Raw genomic sequence first — 26,847 nt, 5'->3', positions numbered from 1 at the left:
CAGCATGGGCACTCGGACTGGTCTGTGGCTATGCACCCCCATACACAGCAATCTGCAATGCACTGTGTTCTGACACCTTTCTATCATGGCCAGCATTACATTTTTCAGCAATTTGTGCTACAGTAGCTCTTCTGTGGGATCGGACCAGACGGGCTAACCTTCACTCCCCGCATGCATCAATGAGCCTTGGGCGCCTATGACCCTGTCACCGGTTCACCGGTTGTCCTTCCTTGGACCACTTATGGTAGGTATTAACCACTGCATACCGGGAACACCCCACAAGACCTGCCATTTTGGAGATGCTCTGACCCAGTCATCTAGCCATCACAATTTGGCCCTTGTCAAAGTCGCTCGGATCCTTAAGCTTGCCCATTTTTGCTGCTATTTGAATAAATGTTATTCACTTGTCAGTGGTTTTAATGGTGTGGCAGATCAGTGTACATATACATGAGTTGTTGATACAAAAATCTTCATCACCGGTCCACGATGATCATCTTTCTGATATATGTGTTCATCACCATTCTCTTCAGTTTCCACTTTAGTTTCTCCTTTGGCATAAAATTGGGATCACAGATCTGTTTAGTTTCTTGATCTCATATCTGATTGTGCAAACCTGCTGAACTTCCTTCTTGTGTTTTGACTTCTACTTTGATTCCTCTTCATCATGACTGTGACATGTTGGTTCACAGCAAAATCCCTGGTGTTAAATGTACACTCCTAGTGTTCATTTGGGTTTCACCCGCTGGTGTTAAAAACTAGCATGGAGTGGTGTTGAATCTACACTTTCAGTGTTGAATTTGATGACTAGGTTTTTATAAAATTTACATTTATCAACTACTATCACAGGTTCTTTCTCCTCTTTAAGTATTTAAAATATACGTTTTAAAGCTTTTTATTTGCTGTATGAAACCACGTACGGATAAGTTGTGTAAAGTAGTCTTTGGTCGTCTTATTTAAATGAAAAGCCAAAGCATATCATTTTAATGGATTGTATTAGTAGCTATTAATGGATCACACAGGTTCATGGAATAAAGTTTTTATTTTAGTTTTAAATTTTATGCAGTGTATTGAGAAACAAAGTAGAAAGAAATTGCTTATTTCATATTTTACAGCAGTTATGGATGACGCAATTTTACAGTTACACATTTTTTAATGTGCAAAGTATTGAAAATCAAAATGAGAAAAAATCATTTTCACACAAAAACATTATAAATAAATGTACTTACATATTTTCTACAGCACAATACACTTCCAACAACCAGTAGTGAATTAATAAATGAAAAAATGGGTAAAATTTTCAGTTATTTATTATTTTAAATAGGCTGTAACAGTCACTGCTACCAAAAACAATCAGTCTTCAGCTGATTGAAATGAAAATGAACAGCTGTCGCAACAAGCACCAACATCTTTAAGTCTACCAGTGTCCCAGCGTGCAATCAAAAGTCATCCACACACTTGCAGTCTTCATGTCTACTTGCACACTAGTGGCCAAACACTGGAAATATGTAAAACAAGTGGGTAAGTAGGCAAGACCAAAACTACAAGTTGGGGGTACTGGGACAGGGCCTGTGTGTCTGAAAATGAGTTGTTGATTGTCACCGCTGATGAGTTTTGTATGCTGAGTGTTGATGTTTGTGTATAATTATGCCAAAAAAGTGTGTTCAAAAGAGGTTGTTGCATCCTTCACTGGCAGTATCTGCTCAACTTAACAAATAACTGTACTTCTCTCATATGAATAGACCTTTTTCACACTCCGGGTTTTGGAATGTGGAAATAAACCTTTGCAGGGTAAACTTCGACAGCGGTGAATGGGAGATCACAGCAAATCTTATTTTCACTTACCAATTTGCTCCAAGACCAAAAGAAAAAATACACTATTACTTTTAGCTCTCCTGGAAAGTCATTTAAATCTCTTTTTAACTCTCAATCTTTTACACACATATTATGAAAAAAAGCATGATAATAGGAAATTACAATGTTACATTTTGAGCATTTTCAAGCGTTCTCCTGTGAGATATTGAAACATTAGTTACACTGTGTTCTTGTTACAGTGTAATTACACAAGTAATTACTGATTATTACTAATTAACATGTACTTACTATAGGGTAAGGGTTTGGTTTAGGGTTAGTTGCTTGTAATTATGCATAACTGACTGTTATTACTATAGTAAATGCATGTAATATGAGTAACAAGGACACATTAAAATAAAGTGTTACCGAAACATTTAATTTATTGCCCAAGAACATATTTTATTTAAGATGATGTACATGTAAGACTGTGTGGCTGTAAAACAGATTCAATTGTTGCAGTGTTTGCAGGTTTGTCTCTTGTTTTCCTGTTCTTGTTGTCTCTCTTTCCTTCAATAGACTGTTAACAGCAGGTATCATCACTCAGAGAGTGTAGCTCTGTTTGGGGCAATTGAACATTCAACACTACAGAGTGTAGATTCAAAACTGCTTCACTGTTAGTTTTTAACAGCAGCTGGTGAGTCCCAAATGAACACCAGGAGTGTACATTTAACACCGGAGACTTTGCTAGAACACAAATTAAAAAATAAAGGTCTGAGTAAAGACTGCTTCCTATGCCAGTATAATTACAGTATTTAACGTTAAATGGAAAGTTCACCTAAAAATGAAATTTAGCCTGAGTCACCATTCACTTTCATTGTATTTTTTTCCCCATTCAATGAAAATGAATGGTGACCGAGGCTTAGATTCTGCCTAACATCTTTTGTGTCTTCCACTGAAAAAGTGTGATGGGTTGGAAACAACATGAACATAAGATATTTGTGCTTTTACTAAATAATTGTGTTCGTCTTTATATTTTAAGATTTACATTTTTCCAATCAATAAGAAAAAGTACAAAGGAGAAAATTGCATAATTCGTATATCAAGAATAGTTGTTGTACCTGCTCTGATGTAGAATGTCTGGCAGTTATTTGGGATTTGGTGGTGTGTCGAATAGCTTTATTTTCTGTCTCACATTCAGTTCTTCTATTGCTGAAAATGACAGAAGAGTACATTTATAAATTGCTTAACCCTAACCCTAAGTACATATACTGTAGATTGAATAAACACTGATAAAGATCTATTTCCACACAATTCTGTTATAACATTTTTTGTACCTTTTTCCCAGAAAAAGTAAATAAAAATGACAAACATAAACCTATTGTTAAATGTAGCAGGCAAAAAACAACATTACTGAGTTATGTTCAGAATGGAATATCTTACTGCTTCCTGAATTCTGGGCAGCAGCTATATGCTGTTTTTTTAATAGTATGTGAAACAGAACATATAATGCAACAATAAGAATACTCAGAAAGTAGTGTGCTACATTGTCAAATGACCTCTGAATGTTGAATGTTGAATGTGTTCAGAATCTGCATTCACCTTTTGCATTTGTGGGCCAATTCTGACCTGGTGGAATTTAAGCTTATAAGTCATTCATAACCTGATGGTTTTCATTCAAAAGTCATTAACAACTTCTTAACTGTTCATGTATGTAAAAATATTAATATGTTTGGCATGTTAACTGACAAATATAAAAGATATTACGTCATATGCCTATTTTTTTTTAGAAGTAATAAAATGTAGAAATTATTTGACATTTCAAAATATACATTAACTACATCAAAACCAGTGTGATATATGTGAAGACATTTTTTATAAACATTTCTGTGAACTTTTATTGAAATATAACATAATATAAAATTCATATTAACCTCTAATGTGAGAATAATTAGTAATTTGATTGAATTTCCTGTAATACTGCTCAATACAACTAGGTAGTTAAAATTTATGAAACCAATGTTTTATTTTTCTACTAAACATCATCAAAACAACTGTACAACTCAAGTCTTCAACATTAATACATCTTTACTATGTTTCTAAGCTAAATCTATTTTATTTACTTGCATGAACTGCTGAATGTTGCTGGGCATCAGATGGCTGCAGAATAAAATATGGACAATTTCCTCTTTCAAGCCCTTTTTAGACTAATGTGTGCACCCCCTTTAGGCCATTGTACCTTTGATTTAGTTTTTTTGTTATGTTTGTTACATCTGGCATGTCTGTTTTGTACAGGAATGTGTGTGTGTCTTTGTGTGACTGTATGTGTATGTATGTGTGCATGCTTGTAAACAAGATGCAGTCCCAGTGAGAGACAAAAAAGTAAGTGAAGTGTTTATAAGAAAAAATGTAATTCATAAATCTACATAACTTCATATGTAAAGCCACAATTGATTCCTGGGTCAAAGTTGACCCGCAAACGTAATTGTTCTTATAAATGGTTAAGTCTCTTAATTTTATTAACAAATCTGAAAAAAATAAATAAATAATTGTGTGTATTTTGACAAAGTCACAAAGGTTGGTTCCTGTACTAAAAACTACTGTATGTGGTATTTAAAATGTATTGTCTACCTCTCCCGGTTCAAAAATGACCTGAACACAATAGGTGTCCACAACAAAAATGGGTATTTTGCATTTTTTATCCAATTTCGTGTAAAAAAAAAAAGAAAGAAAATTAAACATTTGGCAGTTCAGTCAAACAAATGAAGTCAAGAAAGAGATGCTGTAGTTTGGCTATACCTAAAGAAAATTTGCATTCTGTGCACATATATATAGAATGCAAACTATATACTGTAGTAATAGTGATCCTTACCTTGAAAAAGCTGCACATGTTGTTCATGTATTTACCTGATTCATGTATCTGTTCAGACTGATCCTGGGAGTATTTTTTATGTTCATCATCAGCACATCCTGAGTTTGTATCTGGTTCTTTATCTTTATTCATACCGTCTGTTCCTTCATTTTCATCCATTGACTCTCCTCTGTCATCACTCATCTCCATTTTAATTGTCTCTTCATTTTCTCTTCTTAAAATGCTCCCATTGTTTGCTGGAAATAGTAATAGTAACATCATGAGCCTCTTCTTCATAGTTTTTGTGACATTTTACAGTATCATATAAGTATAGTCCATGCAACTCGTGCACAATATTCTAAGTATTCTGAAGCCCTACAATGGCTTTGTGTAAAGAACAGACACAAATTTAAGACATTGTTTCCTGATTTGTTGGTATTAAAAAAAAAAAAAAAGATTCTCTCAGAGATGTTAACTTTTGTGTAATGCACGTTTCATTCATTCTCTCTACATTTACTGTTAATACATATTTAAAACATGGCATACAGTATTTCAACAGAACAAGAGGGCATGCACAAAATCTGGAACAGACTATTAATTTACAACATTACATCATTTATAAGTCACAATTCACTTTCAAGCAGCTCACATAATGCCTAAGATCAGCAGCCTTATTCTGGTAACTGTAACCAAATACTCTAGAAGTGATTAACACACCTGCACTGCCACTGTAGATGTTTCAGTGTAAATGAGTTAAACGTTTTTCTTTCTATAGCAGTGAAATATTCGGTAAACAATCATTCAGACCCCTTTCTGTAAATGTCATGTATGAAAAAATAGTGGAGTCAGTAAAGTTACCAGGAAGTTTGAATAGCAGTAAAACATCAAGACCAATCAAAGCCCCCACAACTACACTGCAAATGTTCAGCTTAAATTTGTTTGTGTCCTTACCAGATTCATCTGTCTGCTCATGCAGATTATCTTTATTTATGTCCTCTTCATTATCTTCAGAACATTTAGCGTTTTTGCCTGATTCACTTTGTTTATCTTCATTAATCCTCTCTGCTCCTTCATGGTTGTGTACAGATTCATCTTCATATTCACTTTTTTCCTGCTCACTGTTTTGCTCTGCATCATTACTGTTGCTCTGGTTAACATCTTTAATTAAAAAAAAAAACAATCAACAACATAAAATGACACCATGGTAAAACATGCAAGGACACACTGGGGGAACTAAGAGCATAGGAAACCAGCACAAATAAAAATAATCAGACATGTTCTTTCTATCAGTTTTTCTGTCTGATTGTTGTGACATGCACCATTTAAATGCATAAGACTGCATTAACCTCGTGTGACCCTGCGTACACAGGCGCGGACATTGTATTTTAGCTTTGCTATATGTGACGCATCATTTCATTTCATTTAAACCGACTGATCTCAGTTCAGGAGACTCTGTTCTGTCAGTAAAGAGTTAAACTTTTGACGCACGGAATCGTGACAAAACAACATGGCGCTGATCACAGCGGAGTTTGTCTTTGGGAGAAACACCAACAAAACTACATCTGGAAAGAAAACTAATTACTGTAAGTTTTTACATTGAAACTTGTTTGAGTCAAAAGATTATTTCATTTCATCCGATATGCTTTTTTTAAGATTTGAGTGATTTATCGCGAAACGGTACGCTGTTAAACACAATGACCACATTCGTGGACTGTACGCTCAGTTTCATTTAAAATATCCTCTATTCACTGTGCATTATCACATTGAGAATTAATGGATGCATCGAAAATCTGGAACATTTTGCTTTCAGAGGCTGTATACAGAGTTAGGTTGAAAATAAGGAGCATTTCAAACTGTTCTGAGACCAGTGTAGACAGACAGCACACTGGAGGTTAAGTCATTCACTAAATAGGGAGCAAGGGAGCATCCTATAACTGTCTATGCACCTAAATGCATTCAATCCAAACTTCCTATTTAAAGTTCAGTTTCAGGCTGCAGATGATGTTTAGACCACTCAACATGTTTGGCAGACATGGGACAATGACAATCAGTACATAGATTCAGAATTTATCATGTATAATTTTATTTTAACATGGTTGGCAGTGATTGGATGATGCTGGCCATTACTTTAAATCAGATTTAATTATGCTAATTTCTGATGTAATGTCTGTAACGTCTCAAAAACATGAATAACCAACATTCCTGAAACATAATAAACAATATGATAAAAAAGGCTTTCTATAGCTTGGTATTATTTACAATTGTACAACTTATGTCCACATGTGTGGACATCCATTTTTAGCAAAACTATTTGGTCTAAAACATTTTTATCATGTTTCTTCGGGCCTACTAGTTACATGTCAAAAAGGGGAATGGAAAATGCACACAGCAGTCACACAGGGGTCTCCGGAGGCAAAAGCTTGGTAATACAAAGAGTAAATATTGCTTTTCAACCAATACAATGTGATAAATCAGTCACAGAGTATTGTAACCAGTTAAATTCTTAGGGTTAAGAGTTTTTTCAAATCCATAACCCTAAGTATGAGCAATAGTAATAGTGATCCTTGCCTTGAAAAAGCTGCACATGTTGTTCATGTATTTACCTGATTCATGTATCTGTTCAGACTGATCCTGGGAGTATTTTTTATGTTCATCATCAGCACATCCTGAGTTTGTATCTGGTTCTTTATCTTTATTCATACCGTCTGTTCCTTCATTTTCATCCATTGACTCTCCTCTGTCATCACTCATCTCCATTTTAATTGTCTCTTCATTTTCTCTTCTTAAAATGCTCCCATTGTTTGCTGGAAATAGTAATAGTAACATCATGAGCCTCTTCTTCATAGTTTTTGTGACATTTTACAGTATCATATAAGTATAGTCCATGCAACTCGTGCACAATATTCTAAGTATTCTGAAGCCCTACAATGGCTTTGTGTAAAGAACAGACACAAATTTAAGACATTGTTTCCTGATTTGTTGGTATTAAAAAAAAAAAAAAAGATTCTCTCAGAGATGTTAACTTTTGTGTAATGCACGTTTCATTCATTCTCTCTACATTTACTGTTAATACATATTTAAAACATGGCATACAGTATTTCAACAGAACAAGAGGGCATGCACAAAATCTGGAACAGACTATTAATTTACAACATTACATCATTTATAAGTCACAATTCACTTTCAAGCAGCTCACATAATGCCTAAGATCAGCAGCCTTATTCTGGTAACTGTAACCAAATACTCTAGAAGTGATTAACACACCTGCACTGCCACTGTAGATGTTTCAGTGTAAATGAGTTAAACGTTTTTCTTTCTATAGCAGTGAAATATTCGGTAAACAATCATTCAGACCCCTTTCTGTAAATGTCATGTATGAAAAAATAGTGGAGTCAGTAAAGTTACCAGGAAGTTTGAATTGCAGTAAAACATCAAGACCAATCAAAGCCCCCACAACTACACTGCAAATGTTCAGCTTAAATTTGTTTGTGTTCTTACCAGATTCATCTGTCTGCTCATGCAGATTATCTTTATTTATGTCCTCTTCATTATCTTCAGAACATTTAGCGTTTTTGCCTGATTCACTTTGTTTATCTTCATTAATCCTCTCTGCTCCTTCATGGTTGTGTACAGATTCATCTTCATATTCACTTTTTTCCTGCTCACTGTTTTGCTCTGCATCATTACTGTTGCTCTGGTTAACATCTTTAATTAAAAAAAAAAAACAATCAACAACATGAAATGACACCATGGTAAAACATGCAAGGACACACTGGGGGAACTAAGAGCATAGGAAACCAGCACAAATAAAAATAATCAGACATGTTCTTTCTATCAGTTTTTCTGTCTGATTGTTGTGACATGCACCATTTAAATGCATAAGACTGCATTAACCTCGTGTGACCCTGCGTACACAGGCGCGGACATTGTATTTTAGCTTTGCTATATGTGACGCATCATTTCATTTCATTTAAACCGACTGATCTCAGTTCAGGAGACTCTGTTCTGTCAGTAAAGAGTTAAACTTTTGACGCACGGAATCGTGACAAAACAACATGGCGCTGATCACAGCGGAGTTTGTCTTTGGGAGAAACACCAACAAAACTACATCTGGAAAGAAAACTAATTACTGTAAGTTTTTACATTGAAACTTGTTTGAGTCAAAAGATTATTTCATTTCATCCGATATGCTTTTTTTAAGATTTGAGTGATTTATCGCGAAACGGTACGCTGTTAAACACAATGACCACATTCGTGGACTGTACGCTCAGTTTCATTTAAAATATCCTCTATTCACTGTGCATTATCACATTGAGAATTAATGGATGCATCGAAAATCTGGAACATTTTGCTTTCAGAGGCTGTATACAGAGTTAGGTTGAAAATAAGGAGCATTTCAAACTGTTCTGAGACCAGTGTAGACAGACAGCACACTGGAGGTTAAGTCATTCACTAAATAGGGAGCAAGGGAGCATCCTATAACTGTCTATGCACCTAAATGCATTCAATCCAAACTTCCTATTTAAAGTTCAGTTTCAGGCTGCAGATGATGTTTGGACCACTGAACATGTTTGGCAGATGTGGGACAATGACAATCAGTACATAGATTCAGAATTTATCATGTATAATTTTATTTTAACATGGTTGGCAGTGATTGGATGATGCTGGCCATTACTTTAAATCAGATTTAATTATGCTAATTTCTGATGTAATGTCTGTAACGTCTCAAAAACATGAATAACCAACATTCCTGAAACATAATAAACAATATGATAAAAAAGGCTTTCTATAGCTTGGTATTATTTACAATTGTACAACTTATGTCCACATGTGTGGACATCCATTTTTAGCAAAACTATTTGGTCTAAAACATTTTTATCATGTTTCTTCGGGCCTACTAGTTACATGTCAAAAAGGGGAATGGAAAATGCACACAGCAGTCACACAGGGGTCTCCGGAGGCAAAAGCTTGGTAATACAAAGAGTAAATATTGCTTTTCAACCAATACAATGTGATAAATCAGTCACAGAGTATTGTAACCAGTTAAATTCTTAGGGTTAAGAGTTTTTTCAAATCCATAACCCTAAGTATGAGCAATAGTAATAGTGATCCTTGCCTTGAAAAAGCTGCACATGTTGTTCATGTATTTACCTGATTCATGTATCTGTTCAGACTGATCCTGGGAGTATTTTTTATGTTCATCATCAGCACATCCTGAGTTTGTATCTGGTTCTTTATCTTTATTCATACCGTCTGTTCCTTCATTTTCATCCATTGACTCTCCTCTGTCATCACTCATCTCCATTTTAATTGTCTCTTCATTTTCTCTTCTTAAAATGCTCCCATTGTTTGCTGGAAATAGTAATAGTAACATCATGAGCCTCTTCTTCATAGTTTTTTGTGACATTTTACAGTATCATATAAGTATAGTCCATGCAACTCGTGCACAATATTCTAAGTATTCTGAAGCCCTACAATGGCTTTGTGTAAAGAACAGACAAATTTAAGACATTGTTTCCTGATTTGTTGGTATTAAAAAAAAAAAAAAAGATTCTCTCAGAGATGTTAACTTTTGTGTAATGCACGTTTCATTCATTCTCTCTACATTTACTGTTAATACATATTTAAAACATGGCATACAGTATTTCAACAGAACAAGAGGGCATGCACAAAATCTGGAACAGACTATTAATTTACAACATTACATCATTTATAAGTCACAATTCACTTTCAAGCAGCTCACATAATGCCTAAGATCAGCAGCCTTATTCTGGTAACTGTAACCAAATACTCTAGAAGTGATTAACACACCTGCACTGCCACTGTAGATGTTTCAGTGTAAATGAGTTAAACGTTTTTCTTTCTATAGCAGTGAAATATTCGGTAAACAATCATTCAGACCCCTTTCTGTAAATGTCATGTATGAAAAAATAGTGGAGTCAGTAAAGTTACCAGGAAGTTTGAATTGCAGTAAAACATCAAGACCAATCAAAGCCCCCACAACTACACTGCAAATGTTCAGCTTAAATTTGTTTGTGTCCTTACCAGATTCATCTGTCTGCTCATGCAGATTATCTTTATTTATGTCCTCTTCATTATCTTCAGAACATTTAGCGTTTTTGCCTGATTCACTTTGTTTATCTTCATTAATCCTCTCTGCTCCTTCATGGTTGTGTACAGATTCATCTTCATATTCACTTTTTTCCTGCTCACTGTTTTGCTCTGCATCTTTACTGTTGCTCTGGTTAACATCTTTAATTAAAAAAAAAAAACAATCAACAACATGAAATGACACCATGGTAAAACATGCAAGGACACACTGGGGGAACTAAGAGCATAGGAAACCAGCACAAATAAAAATAATCAGACATGTTCTTTCTATCAGTTTTTCTGTCTGATTGTTGTGACATGCACCATTTAAATGCATAAGACTGCATTAACCTCGTGTGACCCTGCGTACACAGGTGCGGACATTGTATTTTGGCTTTGCTATATGTGACGCATAATTTCATTTCATTTAAACCGACTGATCTCAGTTCAGGAGACTCTGTTCTGTCAGTAAAGAGTTAAACTTTTGACGCACGGAATCATGTGACAAAACAACATGGCGCTGATCACAGCGGAGTTTGTCTTTGGGAGAAACACCAACAAAACTACATCTGGAAAGAAAACTAATTACTGTAAGTTTTTACATTGAAACTTGTTTGAGTCAAAAGATTATTTCATTTCATCCGATATGCCTTTTTTAAGATTTGAGTGATTTATCGCGAAACGGTACGCTGTTAAACACAATGACCACATTCGTGGACTGTACGCTCAGTTTCATTTAAAATATCCTCTATTCACTGTGCATTATCACATTGAGAATTAATGGATGCATCGAAAATCTGGAACATTTTGCTTTCAGAGGCTGTATACAGAGTTAGGTTGAAAATAAGGAGCATTTCAAACTGTTCTGAGACCAGTGTAGACAGACAGCACACTGGAGGTTAAGTCATTCACTAAATAGGGAGCAAGGGAGCATCCTATAACTGTCTATGCACCTAAATGCATTCAATCCAAACTTCCTATTTAAAGTTCAGTTTCAGGCTGCAGATGATGTTTAGACCACTCAACATGTTTGGCAGACATGGGACAATGACAATCAGTACATAGATTCAGAATTTATCATGTATAATTTTATTTTAACATGGTTGGCAGTGATTGGATGATGCTGGCCATTACTTTAAATCAGATTTAATTATGCTAATTTCTGATGTAATGTCTGTAACGTCTCAAAAACATGAATAACCAACATTCCTGAAACATAATAAACAATATGATAAAAAAGGCTTTCTATAGCTTGGTATTATTTACAATTGTACAACTTATGTCCACATGTGTGGACATCCATTTTTAGCAAAACTATTTGGTCTAAAACATTTTTATCATGTTTCTTCGGGCCTACTAGTTACATGTCAAAAAGGGGAATGGAAAATGCACACAGCAGTCACACAGGGGTCTCCGGAGGCAAAAGCTTGGTAATACAAAGAGTAAATATTGCTTTTCAACCAATACAATGTGATAAATCAGTCACAGAGTATTGTAACCAGTTAAATTCTTAGGGTTAAGAGTTTTTTCAAATCCATAACCCTAAGTATGAGCAATAGTAATAGTGATCCTTGCCTTGAAAAAGCTGCACATGTTGTTCATGTATTTACCTGATTCATGTATCTGTTCAGACTGATCCTGGGAGTATTTTTTATGTTCATCATCAGCACATCCTGAGTTTGTATCTGGTTCTTTATCTTTATTCATACCGTCTGTTCCTTCATTTTCATCCATTGACTCTCCTCTGTCATCACTCATCTCCATTTTAATTGTCTCTTCATTTTCTCTTCTTAAAATGCTCCCATTGTTTGCTGGAAATAGTAATAGTAACATCATGAGCCTCTTCTTCATAGTTTTTGTGACATTTTACAGTATCATATAAGTATAGTCCATGCAACTCGTGCACAATATTCTAAGTATTCTGAAGCCCTACAATGGCTTTGTGTAAAGAACAGACACAAATTTAAGACATTGTTTCCTGATTTGTTGGTATTAAAAAAAAAAAAAAAGATTCTCTCAGAGATGTTAACTTTTGTGTAATGCACGTTTCATTCATTCTCTCTACATTTACTGTTAATACATATTTAAAACATGGCATACAGTATTTCAACAGAACAAGAGGGCATGCACAAAATCTGGAACAGACTATTAATTTACAACATTACATCATTTATAAGACACAATTCACCTTCAAGCAGCTCACATAATGCCTAAGATCAGCAGCCTTATTCTGGTAACTGTAACCAAATACTCTAGAAGTGATTAACACACCTGCACTGCCACTGTAGATGTTTCAGTGTAAATGAGTTAAACGTTTTTCTTTCTATAGCAGTGAAATATTCGGTAAACAATCATTCAGACCCCTTTCTGTAAATGTCATGTATGAAAAAATAGTGGAGTCAGTAAAGTTACCAGGAAGTTTGAATTGCAGTAAAACATCAAGACCAATCAAAGCCCCCACAACTACACTGCAAATGTTCAGCTTAAATTTGTTTGTGTCCTTACCAGATTCATCTGTCTGCTCATGCAGATTATCTTTATTTATGTCCTCTTCATTATCTTCAGAACATTTAGCGTTTTTGCCTGATTCACTTTGTTTATCTTCATTAATCCTCTCTGCTCCTTCATGGTTGTGTACAGATTCATCTTCATATTCACTTTTTTCCTGCTCACTGTTTTGCTCTGCATCATTACTGTTGCTCTGGTTAACATCTTTAATTAAAAAAAAAAAACAATCAACAACATGAAATGACACCATGGTAAAACATGCAAGGACACACTGGGGGAACTAAGAGCATAGGAAACCAGCACAAATAAAAATAATCAGACATGTTCTTTCTATCAGTTTTTCTGTCTGATTGTTGTGACATGCACCATTTAAATGCATAAGACTGCATTAACCTCGTGTGACCCTGCGTACACAGGCGCGGACATTGTATTTTAGCTTTGCTATATGTGACGCATCATTTCATTTCATTTAAACCGACTGATCTCAGTTCAGGAGACTCTGTTCTGTCAGTAAAGAGTTAAACTTTTGACGCACGGAATCATGTGACAAAACAACATGGCGCTGATCACAGCGGAGTTTGTCTTTGGGAGAAACACCAACAAAACTACATCTGGAAAGAAAACTAATTACTGTAAGTTTTTACATTGAAACTTGTTTGAGTCAAAAGATTATTTCATTTCATCCGATATGCCTTTTTTAAGATTTGAGTGATTTATCGCGAAACGGTACGCTGTTAAACACAATGACCACATTCGTGGACTGTACGCTCAGTTTCATTTAAAATATCCTCTATTCACTGTGCATTATCACATTGAGAATTAATGGATGCATCGAAAATCTGGAACATTTTGCTTTCAGAGGCTGTATACAGAGTTAGGTTGAAAATAAGGAGCATTTCAAACTGTTCTGAGACCAGTGTAGACAGACAGCACACTGGAGGTTAAGTCATTCACTAAATAGGGAGCAAGGGAGCATCCTATAACTGTCTATGCACCTAAATGCATTCAATCCAAACTTCCTATTTAAAGTTCAGTTTCAAGCTGCAGATGATGTTTAGACCACTCAACATGTTTGGCAGACATGGGACAATGACAATCAGTACATAGATTCAGAATTTATCATGTATAATTTTATTTTAACATGGTTGGCAGTGATTGGATGAAGCTGGCCATTACTTTAAATCAGATTTAATTATGCTAATTTCTGATGTAATGTCTGTAACGTCTCAAAAACATGAATAACCAACATTCCTGAAACATAATAAACAATATGATAAAAAAGGCTTTCTATAGCTTGGTATTATTTACAATTGTACAACTTATGTCCACATGTGTGGACATCCATTTTTAGCAAAACTATTTGGTCTAAAACATTTTTATCATGTTTCTTCGGGCCTACTAGTTACATGTCAAAAAGGGGAATGGAAAATGCACACAGCAGTCACACAGGGGTCTCCGGAGGCAAAAGCTTGGTAATACAAAGAGTAAATATTGCTTTTCAACCAATACAATGTGATAAATCAGTCACAGAGTATTGTAACCAGTTAAATTCTTAGGGTTAAGAGTTTTTTCAAATCCATAACCCTAAGTATGAGCAATAGTAATAGTGATCCTTGCCTTGAAAAAGCTGCACATGTTGTTCATGTATTTACCTGATTCATGTATCTGTTCAGACTGATCCTGGGAGTATTTTTTATGTTCATCATCAGCACATCCTGAGTTTGTATCTGGTTCTTTATCTTTATTCATACCGTCTGTTCCTTCATTTTCATCCATTGACTCTCCTCTGTCATCACTCATCTCCATTTTAATTGTCTCTTCATTTTCTCTTCTTAAAATGCTCCCATTGTTTGCTGGAAATAGTAATAGTAACATCATGAGCCTCTTCTTCATAGTTTTTGTGACATTTTACAGTATCATATAAGTATAGTCCATGCAACTCGTGCACTATACTGTTAATCCCTGATGTTTCAAACATCTCTGTCAAATTTTTCACCACTTTAATTCTCTGTTCTTCAGTTGCTAAAATGACAGATAAACATTTATATTTTATTGAAAAATACTGAAAGTGATCTATGTTTATTTTTATTTTTTTTATGCAAACTTATCCTTATGTAAACTGCAAAATATTGACAAGATTTTACGTTTAAGTTTCAACAGTAATTGAATGCTGATTAGAGAATTTAACCATAATTTTCAGTTGTAACACAAATTACTGTTGAAATAGTGTTGAAATATTAAATAAATAGTGCTGTCAGTCGATAATTTTTTTTTTAATTGCGATTAATCACATACATTGTTTTAGGTTAAGCGCGAAGTGCTGAAATTTGACTATACAAACTTCTGTCAAAATGCATTTATTTCCATCTTAGGAAAGAAAACTAAATGAAGTGTAACAATATAATGCTTTATTAACATTTTCCAAACAAAGCCTTCTGCAATATAAAGATAGAAATGCACTAAAATAGCAGCAATTCAAGTAACATTAAAAGTTTCACAAAGTCTAACTGGGAGGTTGACTAAATGAAATAACTAGTCCCCACATAGGTTGCATTTTCATTGCTCTTAAACTATTAATCTGTGGCTATCCTCTTTCTTACAGAAACCGCAGCTCTATCATTGCATAGAGTGTAATGGTCAACTAGCGTGTTACGACAGTACGCCTAATGAATGTCGATGGGACCGCCACGTTATACTAAGCTTGTAGGCTCAGCCTGGTAGAATGGCTCTGGTGTGAGTGTGTGTGTGTTTGTGGTGTGTGCATCAGTGTAATGACTCCGGGCAGACACATTACAAAGGTTCTGCCCTTTCAACAAATGTTTATGATGGTTTATGTTGCATCAGTGGTAAATTCATTAATCGCGATTAAGAAAAATTAACGCGTTAAATTTTTTTAATTAATTGCATGCTTTAACACATTACTTCTGACAGCTCTAAAAATAAATAATATGTATATATATATATATATATATATATATATATATATATATATATATATATATACACACACACACACACACACACACACACACACACACTACCGGTCAAAAGTTTTGAAACACTTATTCTTTATTATAATTTTTTTTTTCTTCACATTTTAGAGTAATAGTAAAGTCAATAAAACTATGGAATAACATCAAAGGAACTATGGGAATTATGTTGTGACTAAACAAAATCCAAAATAAATCAAAACTGTGTTATATTTTAGCATCTTCAAAGTAGTCACCCTTTGCCTAGAATTTGCAGACATGTACTCTTGACATTTTCTCAACCAACTTCTTGAGGTATCACCCTGGGATGCTTTTTAAACAGTATTGAAGGAGTTCCCATCTGTGTTGGGCACTTATTGAATGCTTTTCTTTATTATTTGGTCCAAGTCATCAATTTTAAAAACTTTTTAAATTTTTAATTTTTATTAAATTTTAGTTTTATAATGAAATAAATTAATATGTTGGCACAATTATATTTTTGTCTACAAAACTAATTTCAAACATTTAAGCATACACCTTCAGATCAAAAGATTTTTAAGATCATGAGAAACATTTCAGTCAAGTGTTTCAAAACTTTTGACCGGTAGTGTATATTTAAGCAATATCACACGAGCAAGAGTAAGATATGGCCCTACATCAGCACTGCTGTGATTCCGTAGGTAATCACAGCAGTGCTGATTTAAGGCCATATAGCATGATTGTGAGTGTGATATTGCTTAAATACAACAGTTCAATGAACAAGTACATTTTTAAAAATTAGGAAAAACTGAGTACGTTCATAAACAAATGTGTGCATGGAAATACTTTCTTACATGACGGATCAGAATCTGCTGTTGCTGGTTCAAACCAAATAATGCGTCCAAGCCTCTTAAAAATGTCACTTTAAAAATGTCACTTTAGAACTAGTATCACGGCTTGGGCTGTTTCTAACATGTTATTGGAGAAACAAGTGTGTGTGTGTGTGTGTGTGTGAGAGAGAGAGAGATATGAAGCGTGTGCGATCACCTGTTGATGAAGATAATGTCATTTTGGTGAAATGCATCCTATTTTCTCAGTGGAAAAATAGCCGTCCAAGTGGGGATATTCCTCCCTATTTCATGGTGTGCAAGAGTCTTTCACTATAGAAACTGCAATGTCCTCCGCCACTTTGTCCTCTCCAATGTATAAAGTCCGGTAAGAGTTAAGTGCCTTGAGTTTGTGTAATAATCAGTCTGTTGTGTCTCTCAGCTGTGATGAGCCTTAATTCTGAAGTTGTTAGTTTAAAGCCGTTTAAAGCTATTTCCTAGCTTTAGTAGTGTAGTAGTAATACGAGCGATCACGGAGCGCTGTTGAATATAAACACTGAGTGACGCTGACTTACTTCACCTCACCCACTGGCTAAAATATGTAATGTCACAAAATTTAATGTAAAGAGACAGATGGCTCTTAACACATCTGTTAAGAACGGCATGAACACAAGCGGAGTACACACAGTGAAGCATCCGAATGATGATGGTATGAGACCATTAGTACTCATATAACGTCTCTCGTCCAATCAGATTCGAAGACTGGAACTAACTGTTGTATGTATATAGACAGATTGCACTGCATAATGGCATCCTACAGTGATGCGATTGTACCCATATGCTCTTGCATGTGTACAAAAATATATTATTCAAAATTAATTGAGATTTGAGCTTTTTTAGTTTTATGAACTTAATATTATAATATTTATAAATATGTATAAACTGAACAATGATGGTGACAATAAACAAACCTCAATTCAGACCCTAAACTTACAAGGAGATGATTCATCATGGTTCTCTGGGAAACCACTCTTGAACGGCAATTGTGGTAAAAGTTCCATGCTTTCTTCACCTAAACATCACAGATAGAAGATGATGTGTATGCATAAAATTGACAGAACAGCAATTAATATGCTGTTAATTGCAAAAGTCAAAAGCTAGATTTATACAAAATCTTTGTTCAAAAGATAAACACTCTTATGTCCATATATCCTTTTATCTAACTGAACATGTAAATATTGTTGTACATATAAGGAAACTGAAAAAGCCATATCTCAATGATATTTTGAGGTAATGATCACCTTGTACTCTAGACATCTTATCCTTTCTTTTTTTCATTAAATAAACGGTTATGATCCCAGTGATGATGATGATGATGATGATGATAATTGGCAAACTGATTTTCAGAGCTAATTTTGATCCATCTAAAAATGACAAAAAACAACAATAATCACAAACCAGGTGCTTCGGCATGAACATTTCAGTGGCTGTGTTTTAAGCGATTGTTGTAATGTAGAGAAGTTCATGTGTATGAATTGATTATGAAATGGCACACCTGTGTTGCAGTCTTTCAGAGTGAAGCTGTTTTTCTTGTGGCTCACTTGATTTTTCACAATGCAGGTATAAACTGAGTCAGGGTTCTCCTCTTTGCCGATATGAAGCTCTTGTTCAGACTGATGTGCTGCATTTGATCCGATCCATTCATAGGTTGCTGGAAACTGAGAATCCACTGAACAAAACAATGATTTTAATTCTGTAGTGCGATTCACTTTACAGGTCACTGAAGGCTCTGGAACAGCATCTGAGGGGAAACACAGTGAATACAACAAATATTCAATAAACAACAGAAAATCTTTGACTACCGGTACCACTATTTGCAAATGAGAGAATATGATTCACGTGTCATTGTATAACAATAGCCTAAAATAAGTCTGACGACTAAATCGGGACACCTTGATGGATATACAGAGCAGTGACACCCTTTTACAGTGTAAAAAGTGCTAATCTGCAATTAGGAGCTATTTCTATGTGATCTGACCCTTAAAATTTGATTTGTTGGTGTAACATAATGTATTCAGGTTAATTCAGACTATTATTTGGCTCATTAAGATGTTACCACATGAGGCACATTTTTTATGTTAATATTTTTACAGTGTACTGTATATCTGGTTTAAAATTGAGTGATGCATTGTCCTGGTCTATAATAACAGGTGTATAGTACATCAAAAAATGAATTCAAAAACTTTATGATGCCAACATTGCAAAGCCATTAAATATGTTAGTTAACAATTATGATAGTGTCCCTGCTTAAAAGTCCAGCATTACTGGTCACCAGCATACAGTATGTTGTGTTTTAGATGCTGCCTGGTCTCAAGCAGCAGGGGTGCGTTCATTCTAATTCACATAAAGTCACTTACCAATTACTTGAACATCATGTGTAGACAAATGCAGGATTCCTTTGATCTGTATTGTAGACTTGTAAACACCACTGTCACTGTGGTTCATTTGATGAACTGTGAGATGTCCCGTAGAGATGTCAATCTCTGTTCTTTCTTTGAATTGACCATACTCATGAAGTGCAAACAAATCATGTTCAGCTGCCTTATTTCCATTGAATGTCCACAAAATGTCTTCAGGTTTTCCTTGTATATTTGGATTTAAATTCCCACTCTTCCCACTCTCAACATAGATGACACAAATTCCAGAATCTGAACATTAATAAAGGGATTAAAGAATAAATGTCAACAAACACATTTAATAAGTGAGCAAATGCAAAAACATGGTGCAACGAACAATGTTGGACTTCTAAAAGTTGCCAACATTAGATATTTTGTAATTAAAATGATAATCTTTATGTATTTAGCTAAAGTTTCAAATTAGATGCACTTTTTAGCAGGTTTTAAATCAATTTCTGGCTGCTACTTAAAATTTGTCCACTTAAAAAAAAGTAAGGCTACTTAAACTGTCTCAACAAAGAAATAATCTTTGTGTAGAGCAACCTTGATCCCTGGTTGCTTAATCCGGAAATGGTTTGATGCAAAGCTTTATGAAGCTCTTGTCATGCTATACCTATTCACTTGTCCATGAGAATCCTTCAAGAATTTCTAGAATACCGCAAAAACAATATGATTCAAGTGGTCATGACGAGTAATAAAAACGTCTTGGTTACTTTCGTAACCTCCGTTCCCTGATGGAGGGAACGAGATGTTGTGTCGATGTAGTGACACTAGGGGTCGCTCTTGGGAGCCCAAAACACCTCTGATCTTTGAGAAAAGGCCAATGAGAATTGGCGAGTGGAATTTGCATGCCACTCCCCCGGACATACGGGTATAAAATGTGCTGGCTTGCAACCAAGACGAGACAGTTTCCTGGACATTCCAGCGGGTAGTACAGTGTTGTGGCAAGAGGGACACGACATCTCGTTCCCTCCATCAGGGAACGGAGGTTACGACAGTAACTAGGATGTTCCCCTTCTGTCACTCACTCGACGTTGTGTTGATGTAGTGACTCAACAGCAGAACTAGGTCTGGACAATTATTCGAAAAACAATCGCGATTACGATTACGGCTGCCATGATTATGTAATCGTGAAAACTGACGATTACAGCATTTCATTGAAGTCTGCTCGTTTTGCTTCAATGATTTCTATTAACAACGTGTTTTTGCAGCGGTTGAGTATTCTAACCAATAACTAACATGTCCATTAGGCAAAGAAACGGCAATGGCCAATCAGAGCTGCTTAGATTAGTCCTCCGTCCTATCAGTGATGACAACTGTCTGAATGCCCAGATGCTTGCTTTATGTTTCACCTCTGTTCGCAGTGGCACACGAAAATTAATACTGAAGAAATATCACTTGACACTCGAAAAGAAGCTGTAGAACAAGAGCGAAAAGCACTTTGGAATTATTTTGGACTCACTGCATATTGCACAGCTCGCACAGTTCTAATCAAAGCAGAGACTCGGTGTAAATAGTTGATTTATTATGCTGATTAGACGTCTTTGTTTTGACGTAAGAGTTTTGTTTTGTCATGTTAACAAGTAGGCCACTGTGAATTTGATTTGTACAAAATAGCAATAAAGTAATTCAGCTAACTGTTCTAAGTTTGTTTTGGAGGTGCAGCCAACATAAAGAACATGGCATGAATAGCATATTTCAGGAATCACCGTCATTGTTATCGCGTCTGCTCTAATAAGACCCATTTGCCACGCAGCTGGTATTGGTAGATTTGACATTTTCACGAATCACACAAACTCCGATCACAAATGACTGTTTTTAATTTCCAAAGTGCACCACTGAGGCCAGAAATGATGTAACGATGATCTTACATGAAGAAGATCACCATTGAAGATCTAACGGGATGAATGGTCCCCTGTCTTGCCACCAAAGGGCTTACTGAATGCAGTAAGTAACTTGGTCAATATAAATCTGTCTGTTAATAAGTTTAAATATTGAATATGTCATTATTTACTGTACGTGGACTAATAATTTAAGCAGTAATTTTGCAATAATTTAATTTATTCTATACCATAGATATCCATTTAAATAATTTTTATTTGGCCTTGAGCGGCGCCCCGAACCCAGGAACCAATCATCTAGCCGCGAGGGTTCAGGGGAGGGTGGAGAGTTCCAGTCCAACCCGACACTCGTGGCGACCCGTGCAAGCAAGGCAGTCAGCTCTGACTGTCGGACTCAGACAGGGCGGGCAGACCCGAAAGTGGCAGCCCCATCGAGTCCTCGGTGTCCGTCATTGCCAGCGCGCTCTCCGATGCAGAGATCGATTACTCATCCTGATCACGAGCCCCAAAAGAGATGTTAAGCTGGCCGCGAGGTGAGCTGGTCTCATCTCGGAGCTCGACGGGGCAAATGAGCGTGCTGGGGAACGGGAGGTCTGCGGGGATTTACCCGGCGAGACTGCGCCCATTGGAATCCCCAAATCGCCTCCAGCGCCGGCCGGGCCGGCCTCGTACCCATAGGTAGAAGGCCCAGCGCTGGGGGGTGGCTGGAGTGGGTTTCCGCTGGAGGAGGTAAAGCCGCGACCACAACGTTGCCATGGTCATGTTCTCACAATGAGAACATGAACCATCCACGAATGCTGCCTCAGTGAGATCACGGCCCAGACACGTGAGGCAGCGCCTCTGGCGATCAGAGGCGGAGAGATAACAGCCACATCCAGGAATCACACAAAGATGGAAAGGCATTCGCAGAAAAAGACGCATCTTTAAAAAGACGTTCACGTCAATGTGTTGCTCTAATAGAGAAAATATACTCTTTGCAGAAATATATACTCTTTTTAGCGCTGTCGATGCGCCCAGGGGCGTACTCTGCACTAATCGTGCAGAAGGAGAGAAAGCCGCTGGAATGCGCCGTATATCCAACAGCATATGCTTCTTCGAGGTGAATGGACCAGCAGTGGAATTCAGCTCGCTGGCACACAACCGCTCGGCTCTGAAGAAAAAATCTGAATGACTGAACATTATACCCATATGTCCGGGGGAGTGGCATGCAAATTCCACTCGTCAATTCTCATTGGCCTTTTCTCAAAGATCAGAGGTGTTTGAGGCTCCCAAGAGCGACCCCTAGTGTCACTACATCGACACAACGTCGAGTGAGTGACAGAAGGGGAACATCACCCACCTATTCTTGATAGTATTACACAGAAGAAAAAATTTGATAGTTTCCAAAGCGCTGTCACTTTAGCATCGCTGCCTCACCTCATCAAGCTGTAAACAGGTGTTGTATCGAATTGTGTTCCCCGCTGGAATCTGTTTCCTCCTAGCCTCAATAGGGTATGGGGTTATGGTTATGGTTAGGATAGGTAGGGTAGTGTAGGTTAGGGTTAGGGTAGGTGGGGTACGGTAGGGTAGGGTAGGGAAGGGTTAGGCTTAGGTTTGTCCATGAGGGAACGCATTCTGACTGCAGAGAATGTTACTGCCAGATACTGTTCCCTCATCCAGATCTGCTTGGGGGAAACAGATCCCGGTGGGGAAACAGAGTTCGACACAACACCAGTGTAACGCGGTAGTACAGTCCCATGTTTTAAATATCAAATTTAACTTTCATACAGCACGTCTCTTTACACTTCATGCCTATACACCAGGCAATGTTAGTTAAATATTTCATCCATGTGTCAATTTTGAGAGCTTTAGTCTAAATCCAACCAAACACAGAACGTTGCCTCGCCGCCAAAAGGTTGCCAATTTTACCTTGTGTGGTGGAGGTTGTCACCATGTTGTCACAACGTTGCGGTTTTACCAGCATTCTGAGTAACCGATAAAGGTGTGCTTACGTTGTGTTGACCACCACTGTATGACATATACTGCACACGTCACTGTCCTGAAGCGCAAATATCATTTGCATTTCAACTGACCGTTGGGCTGTCTGAAGCGGATCTGCTGCGATTCATCGAGGATATGTGAGTATTTTATATCTATGTCTGCGAAATAAGATAATTAAATATTGAAACAACCTAATTTGGGACATTTCTAAGATGATATTGAATTTCTGAAACCATACACGCCACTGTTATAAATATTGGTTAATGTGTCTTAGGTATTTTCTGTGATGTCATTTTTTGTAATACTGTTTGTTTTGTAACATTTTCAGTTGGATGTCCGAATGAGCATTTTACTGTAGCCTATGTAGAAATGCGATGAAACACGACTTGTGATGTTCTTGTTGTCGTTATTTTTGATAAAACATCACAGCTTTACACTTTTTCAATGTTTCCATGAAATGTATACAGTGTTGTAACTTGACAAATCGCTGTAAGCTTACTTCAAGTTTTTTATGCATGTTTGAATAAACCTGTCAAATAATGTCTTAAAAGGTAAAGGTGTGAAGCAGAAACATAATAATTAGCCTATATCATTAGAAAGCTGATGGGTGTCTTCAGGTTTTTCTTGTATATTTGGATTCATCTTCCCACTCTCAAGATAGATGACACAAAATACAGCATCTGATAAACATTAATGAATGGATTAAAGAATACTGCAAATGTCAACAAACAGATTCTTTAGAGGCTTTCCAATAAGTCTCTAAGTACAGGTGGGTAGAGGTGTTCCTTATGCATAGCACAATAAACAATGTCCATACAACGATGTCTCTTTGAGTTCAGAGTCCCATTTAATAAAGATCTTGTGCTTACATACATTTAAAAAAGAGTATCGTCCATTGTAATGAAATATTTCTGAAAGAAACAAAACAAATCAGTGGCTACCTAGTTACATGGCTTCAGATACGGTAAGAACCATTTACTCCCGCCACCTGTGCCCCTAATTCCTGCCAGCTGATGCCCTTATCAGGTGATGTGAACGAGACATATATCTCTGCTGAACAAAAATGGACTTTTCCCAGTCAGTGGGCATTTTCAAACCATTGACATTTACATTTATGCATTTGGCAGATGCTTTTATCCAAAGCAACTTACAGTGCCCTTATTGCAGGGACAATCCCCCTGGAGCAACCTGGAGTTAAGTGCCCTGCTCAAGGACACAATGGTGGTGGCTGTGGGATTGAACCAACAACCTTTGGCTTACCAGTTCAGTGCTTTAGTACACTACACCATCCACCACTCCATTAAGATTCCCTTCTTTTATTGATTAGTTTAGAAACTCCCATCCTGGATTGGAAATGCCCACAGATTTGAAAACACCCATTACTGTTCTGCAGAGACCTCTATCCTTCACGTGAACAGGTGACTTGCTCTGCGGTACCAAACCCACCACCACTGTTCATGAAACAAATAGGGAAGACAGGGACTAGTTGTCACGTATGACATTTATCACAAGGGCTTTACTGCAGAAGGGCCTACTACAAGACTAATTTTACAAAAGAAAGTGGAGTACAGATTTGTATATACCTATATACAGGTGCATCTCAATAAATTAGAATGTCGTGGAAAAGTTAATTTATTTCAGTAATTCAACTCAATTTGTATAACTCGTGTATTAAATAAATTCAATGCACACAGACTGAAGTAGTTTAAGTCTTTGGTTCTTTTAATTGTGATGATTTTGGCTCACATTTAACAAAAACCTACCAATTCACTATCTCAAAAAATTAGAATATGGTGACATGCCAATCAGCTAATCAACTCAAAACACCTGCAAAGGTTTCCTGAGCCTTCAAAATGGTCTCTCAGTTTGGTTCACTAGGCTACACAATCATGGGGAAGACTGCTGATCTGACAGTTGTCCAGAAGACAATCATTGACACCCTTCACAAGGACGGTAAGCCACAAACATTCATTGCCAAAGAAGCTGGCTGTTCACAGAGTGCTGTATCCAAGCATGTTAACAGAAAGTTGAGTGGAAGGAAAAAGTGTGGAAGAAAAAGATGAACAACCAACCAAGGGAACCGCAGCCTTATGATTGTCAAGCAAAATCGATTCAAGAATTTGGGTGAACTTCACAAGGAATGGACTGAGGCTGGGGTCAAGGCATCAAGAGCCACCACACACAGACATGTCAAGGAATTTGGCTACAGTTGTCGTATTCCTCTTGTTAAGCCACTCCTGAACCACAGACAATGTCAGAGGCGTCTTACCTGGGCTAAGGAGAAGAAGAACTGGACTGTTGCCCAGTGGTCCAAAGTCCTCTTTTCAGATGAGAGCAAGTTTTGTATTTCATTTGGAAACAAAGGTCCTAGAGTCTGGAGGAAGGGTGGAGAAGCTCATAGCCCAAGTTGCTTGAAGTCCAGTGTTAAGTTTCCACAGTCTGTGATGATTTGGGGTGCAATGTCATCTGCTAGTGTTGGTCCATTGTGTTTTTTGAAAACCAAAGTCACTGCACCCGTTTACCAAGAAATTTTGGAGTGCTTCATGCTTCCTTCTGCTGACCAGCTTTTTAAAGATGCTGATTTCATTTTCCAGCAGGATTTGGCACCTGCCCACACTGCCAAAAGCACCAAAAGTTGGTTAAATGACCATGGTGTTGTGTGCTTGACTGGCCAGCAAACTCACCAGACCTGAACCCCACAGAGAATCTATGGGGTATTGTCAAGAGGAAAATGAGAAACAAGAGACCAAAAAATGCAGATGAGCTGAAGGCCACTGTCAAAGAAACATGGGCTTCCATACCACCTCAGCAGTGCCACAAACTGATCACCTCCATGCCACGCCGAATTGAGGCAGTGATTAAAGCAAAATGAGCCCCTACCAAGTATTGAGTACATATACAGTAAATGAACATACTTTCCAGAAGGTCAACAATTCACTAAAAATGTTTTTTTATTGGTCTTATGATGTATTCTAATTTTTTGAGATAGTGAATTGGTGGGTTTTTGTTAAATGTGAGCCAAAATCATCACAATTAAAAGAACCAAAGACTTAAACTACTTCAGTCTGTGTGCATTGAATTTATTTAATACACGAGTTTCACAATTTGAGTTGAATTACTGAAATAAATGAACTTTTCCACGACATTCTAATTTATTGAGATGCACCTGTATACCTGTACCTGAAGTAATCACTTAGTAGTGTGCAGTAATCCTATCACTTCATCTGTTTAAAACAATTAATATTCTCTGTAGAGAAACCTTGTTCCTTGTTTTTAATCAGGAAGTTGTTTTGAAGGTCATGTTATAGGGCTAATGTTATTCACTTGTCTGTTAGACACCTTAATGAACAGAATATTAATGAAAAAGTAAATATTTATAGCAATATGATGTGAGTGACCAATGATCAGTAAATATCATATAAATATTATTACTCACCGAATCTTGTTAGTGTTAAACAGATGAAAAAACACAACACTTTCCAAAGCGCAGTCATGTTTTTTGCTTTCATTTTCACATTGTTGTTTCACCTTATCAAGGTGCAGGTAAACCGGTCTGCC

The 26,847-nt window shown here is 36.6% G+C and overlaps 1 protein-coding gene across 11 annotated transcripts; it reads right to left on the bottom strand.

The window, feature by feature from the left end:
- Nucleotides 1-1,064: 1,064 nt before the first annotated feature.
- LOC127447231 (uncharacterized) lies at nt 1,065-26,815 on the bottom strand. Of its 11 annotated transcripts, XM_051708935.1 has the most exons (17): nt 26,726-26,812; nt 19,430-19,720; nt 18,568-18,813; nt 18,314-18,436; nt 18,007-18,084; nt 14,890-15,090; nt 13,235-13,441; nt 12,340-12,540; nt 10,685-10,891; nt 9,791-9,991; nt 8,138-8,344; nt 7,243-7,443; nt 5,591-5,797; nt 4,696-4,896; nt 3,391-3,417; nt 2,910-3,000; nt 1,065-2,535 (listed from the first exon to the last, which is right to left on the bottom strand). In XM_051708935.1, the coding sequence occupies exons 1-16, from the start codon at nt 26,796-26,798 to the stop codon at nt 2,936-2,938; spliced, it is 2,736 nt and encodes a 911-aa protein (XP_051564895.1). In that variant the 5' UTR covers nt 26,799-26,812; the 3' UTR covers nt 1,065-2,535; nt 2,910-2,935. The 11 variants fall into 11 exon arrangements, with proteins under 11 accessions (XP_051564895.1, XP_051564897.1, XP_051564903.1 ...); XM_051708937.1 differs by lacking the exon at nt 3,391-3,417 and having other exon boundaries at nt 26,726-26,811; XM_051708943.1 differs by lacking the exons at nt 12,340-12,540; nt 13,235-13,441 and having other exon boundaries at nt 26,726-26,815.
- Nucleotides 26,816-26,847: the final 32 nt, after the last annotated feature.

Source organism: Myxocyprinus asiaticus, chromosome 10 (genome assembly GCF_019703515.2).
Source record: "Myxocyprinus asiaticus isolate MX2 ecotype Aquarium Trade chromosome 10, UBuf_Myxa_2, whole genome shotgun sequence".
Lineage (NCBI taxonomy): Eukaryota > Metazoa > Chordata > Actinopteri > Cypriniformes > Catostomidae > Myxocyprinus > Myxocyprinus asiaticus.
The sequence above is the reverse complement of the archived record's forward strand: the minus strand, read 5'-3'. Positions and strand labels throughout refer to the sequence as shown.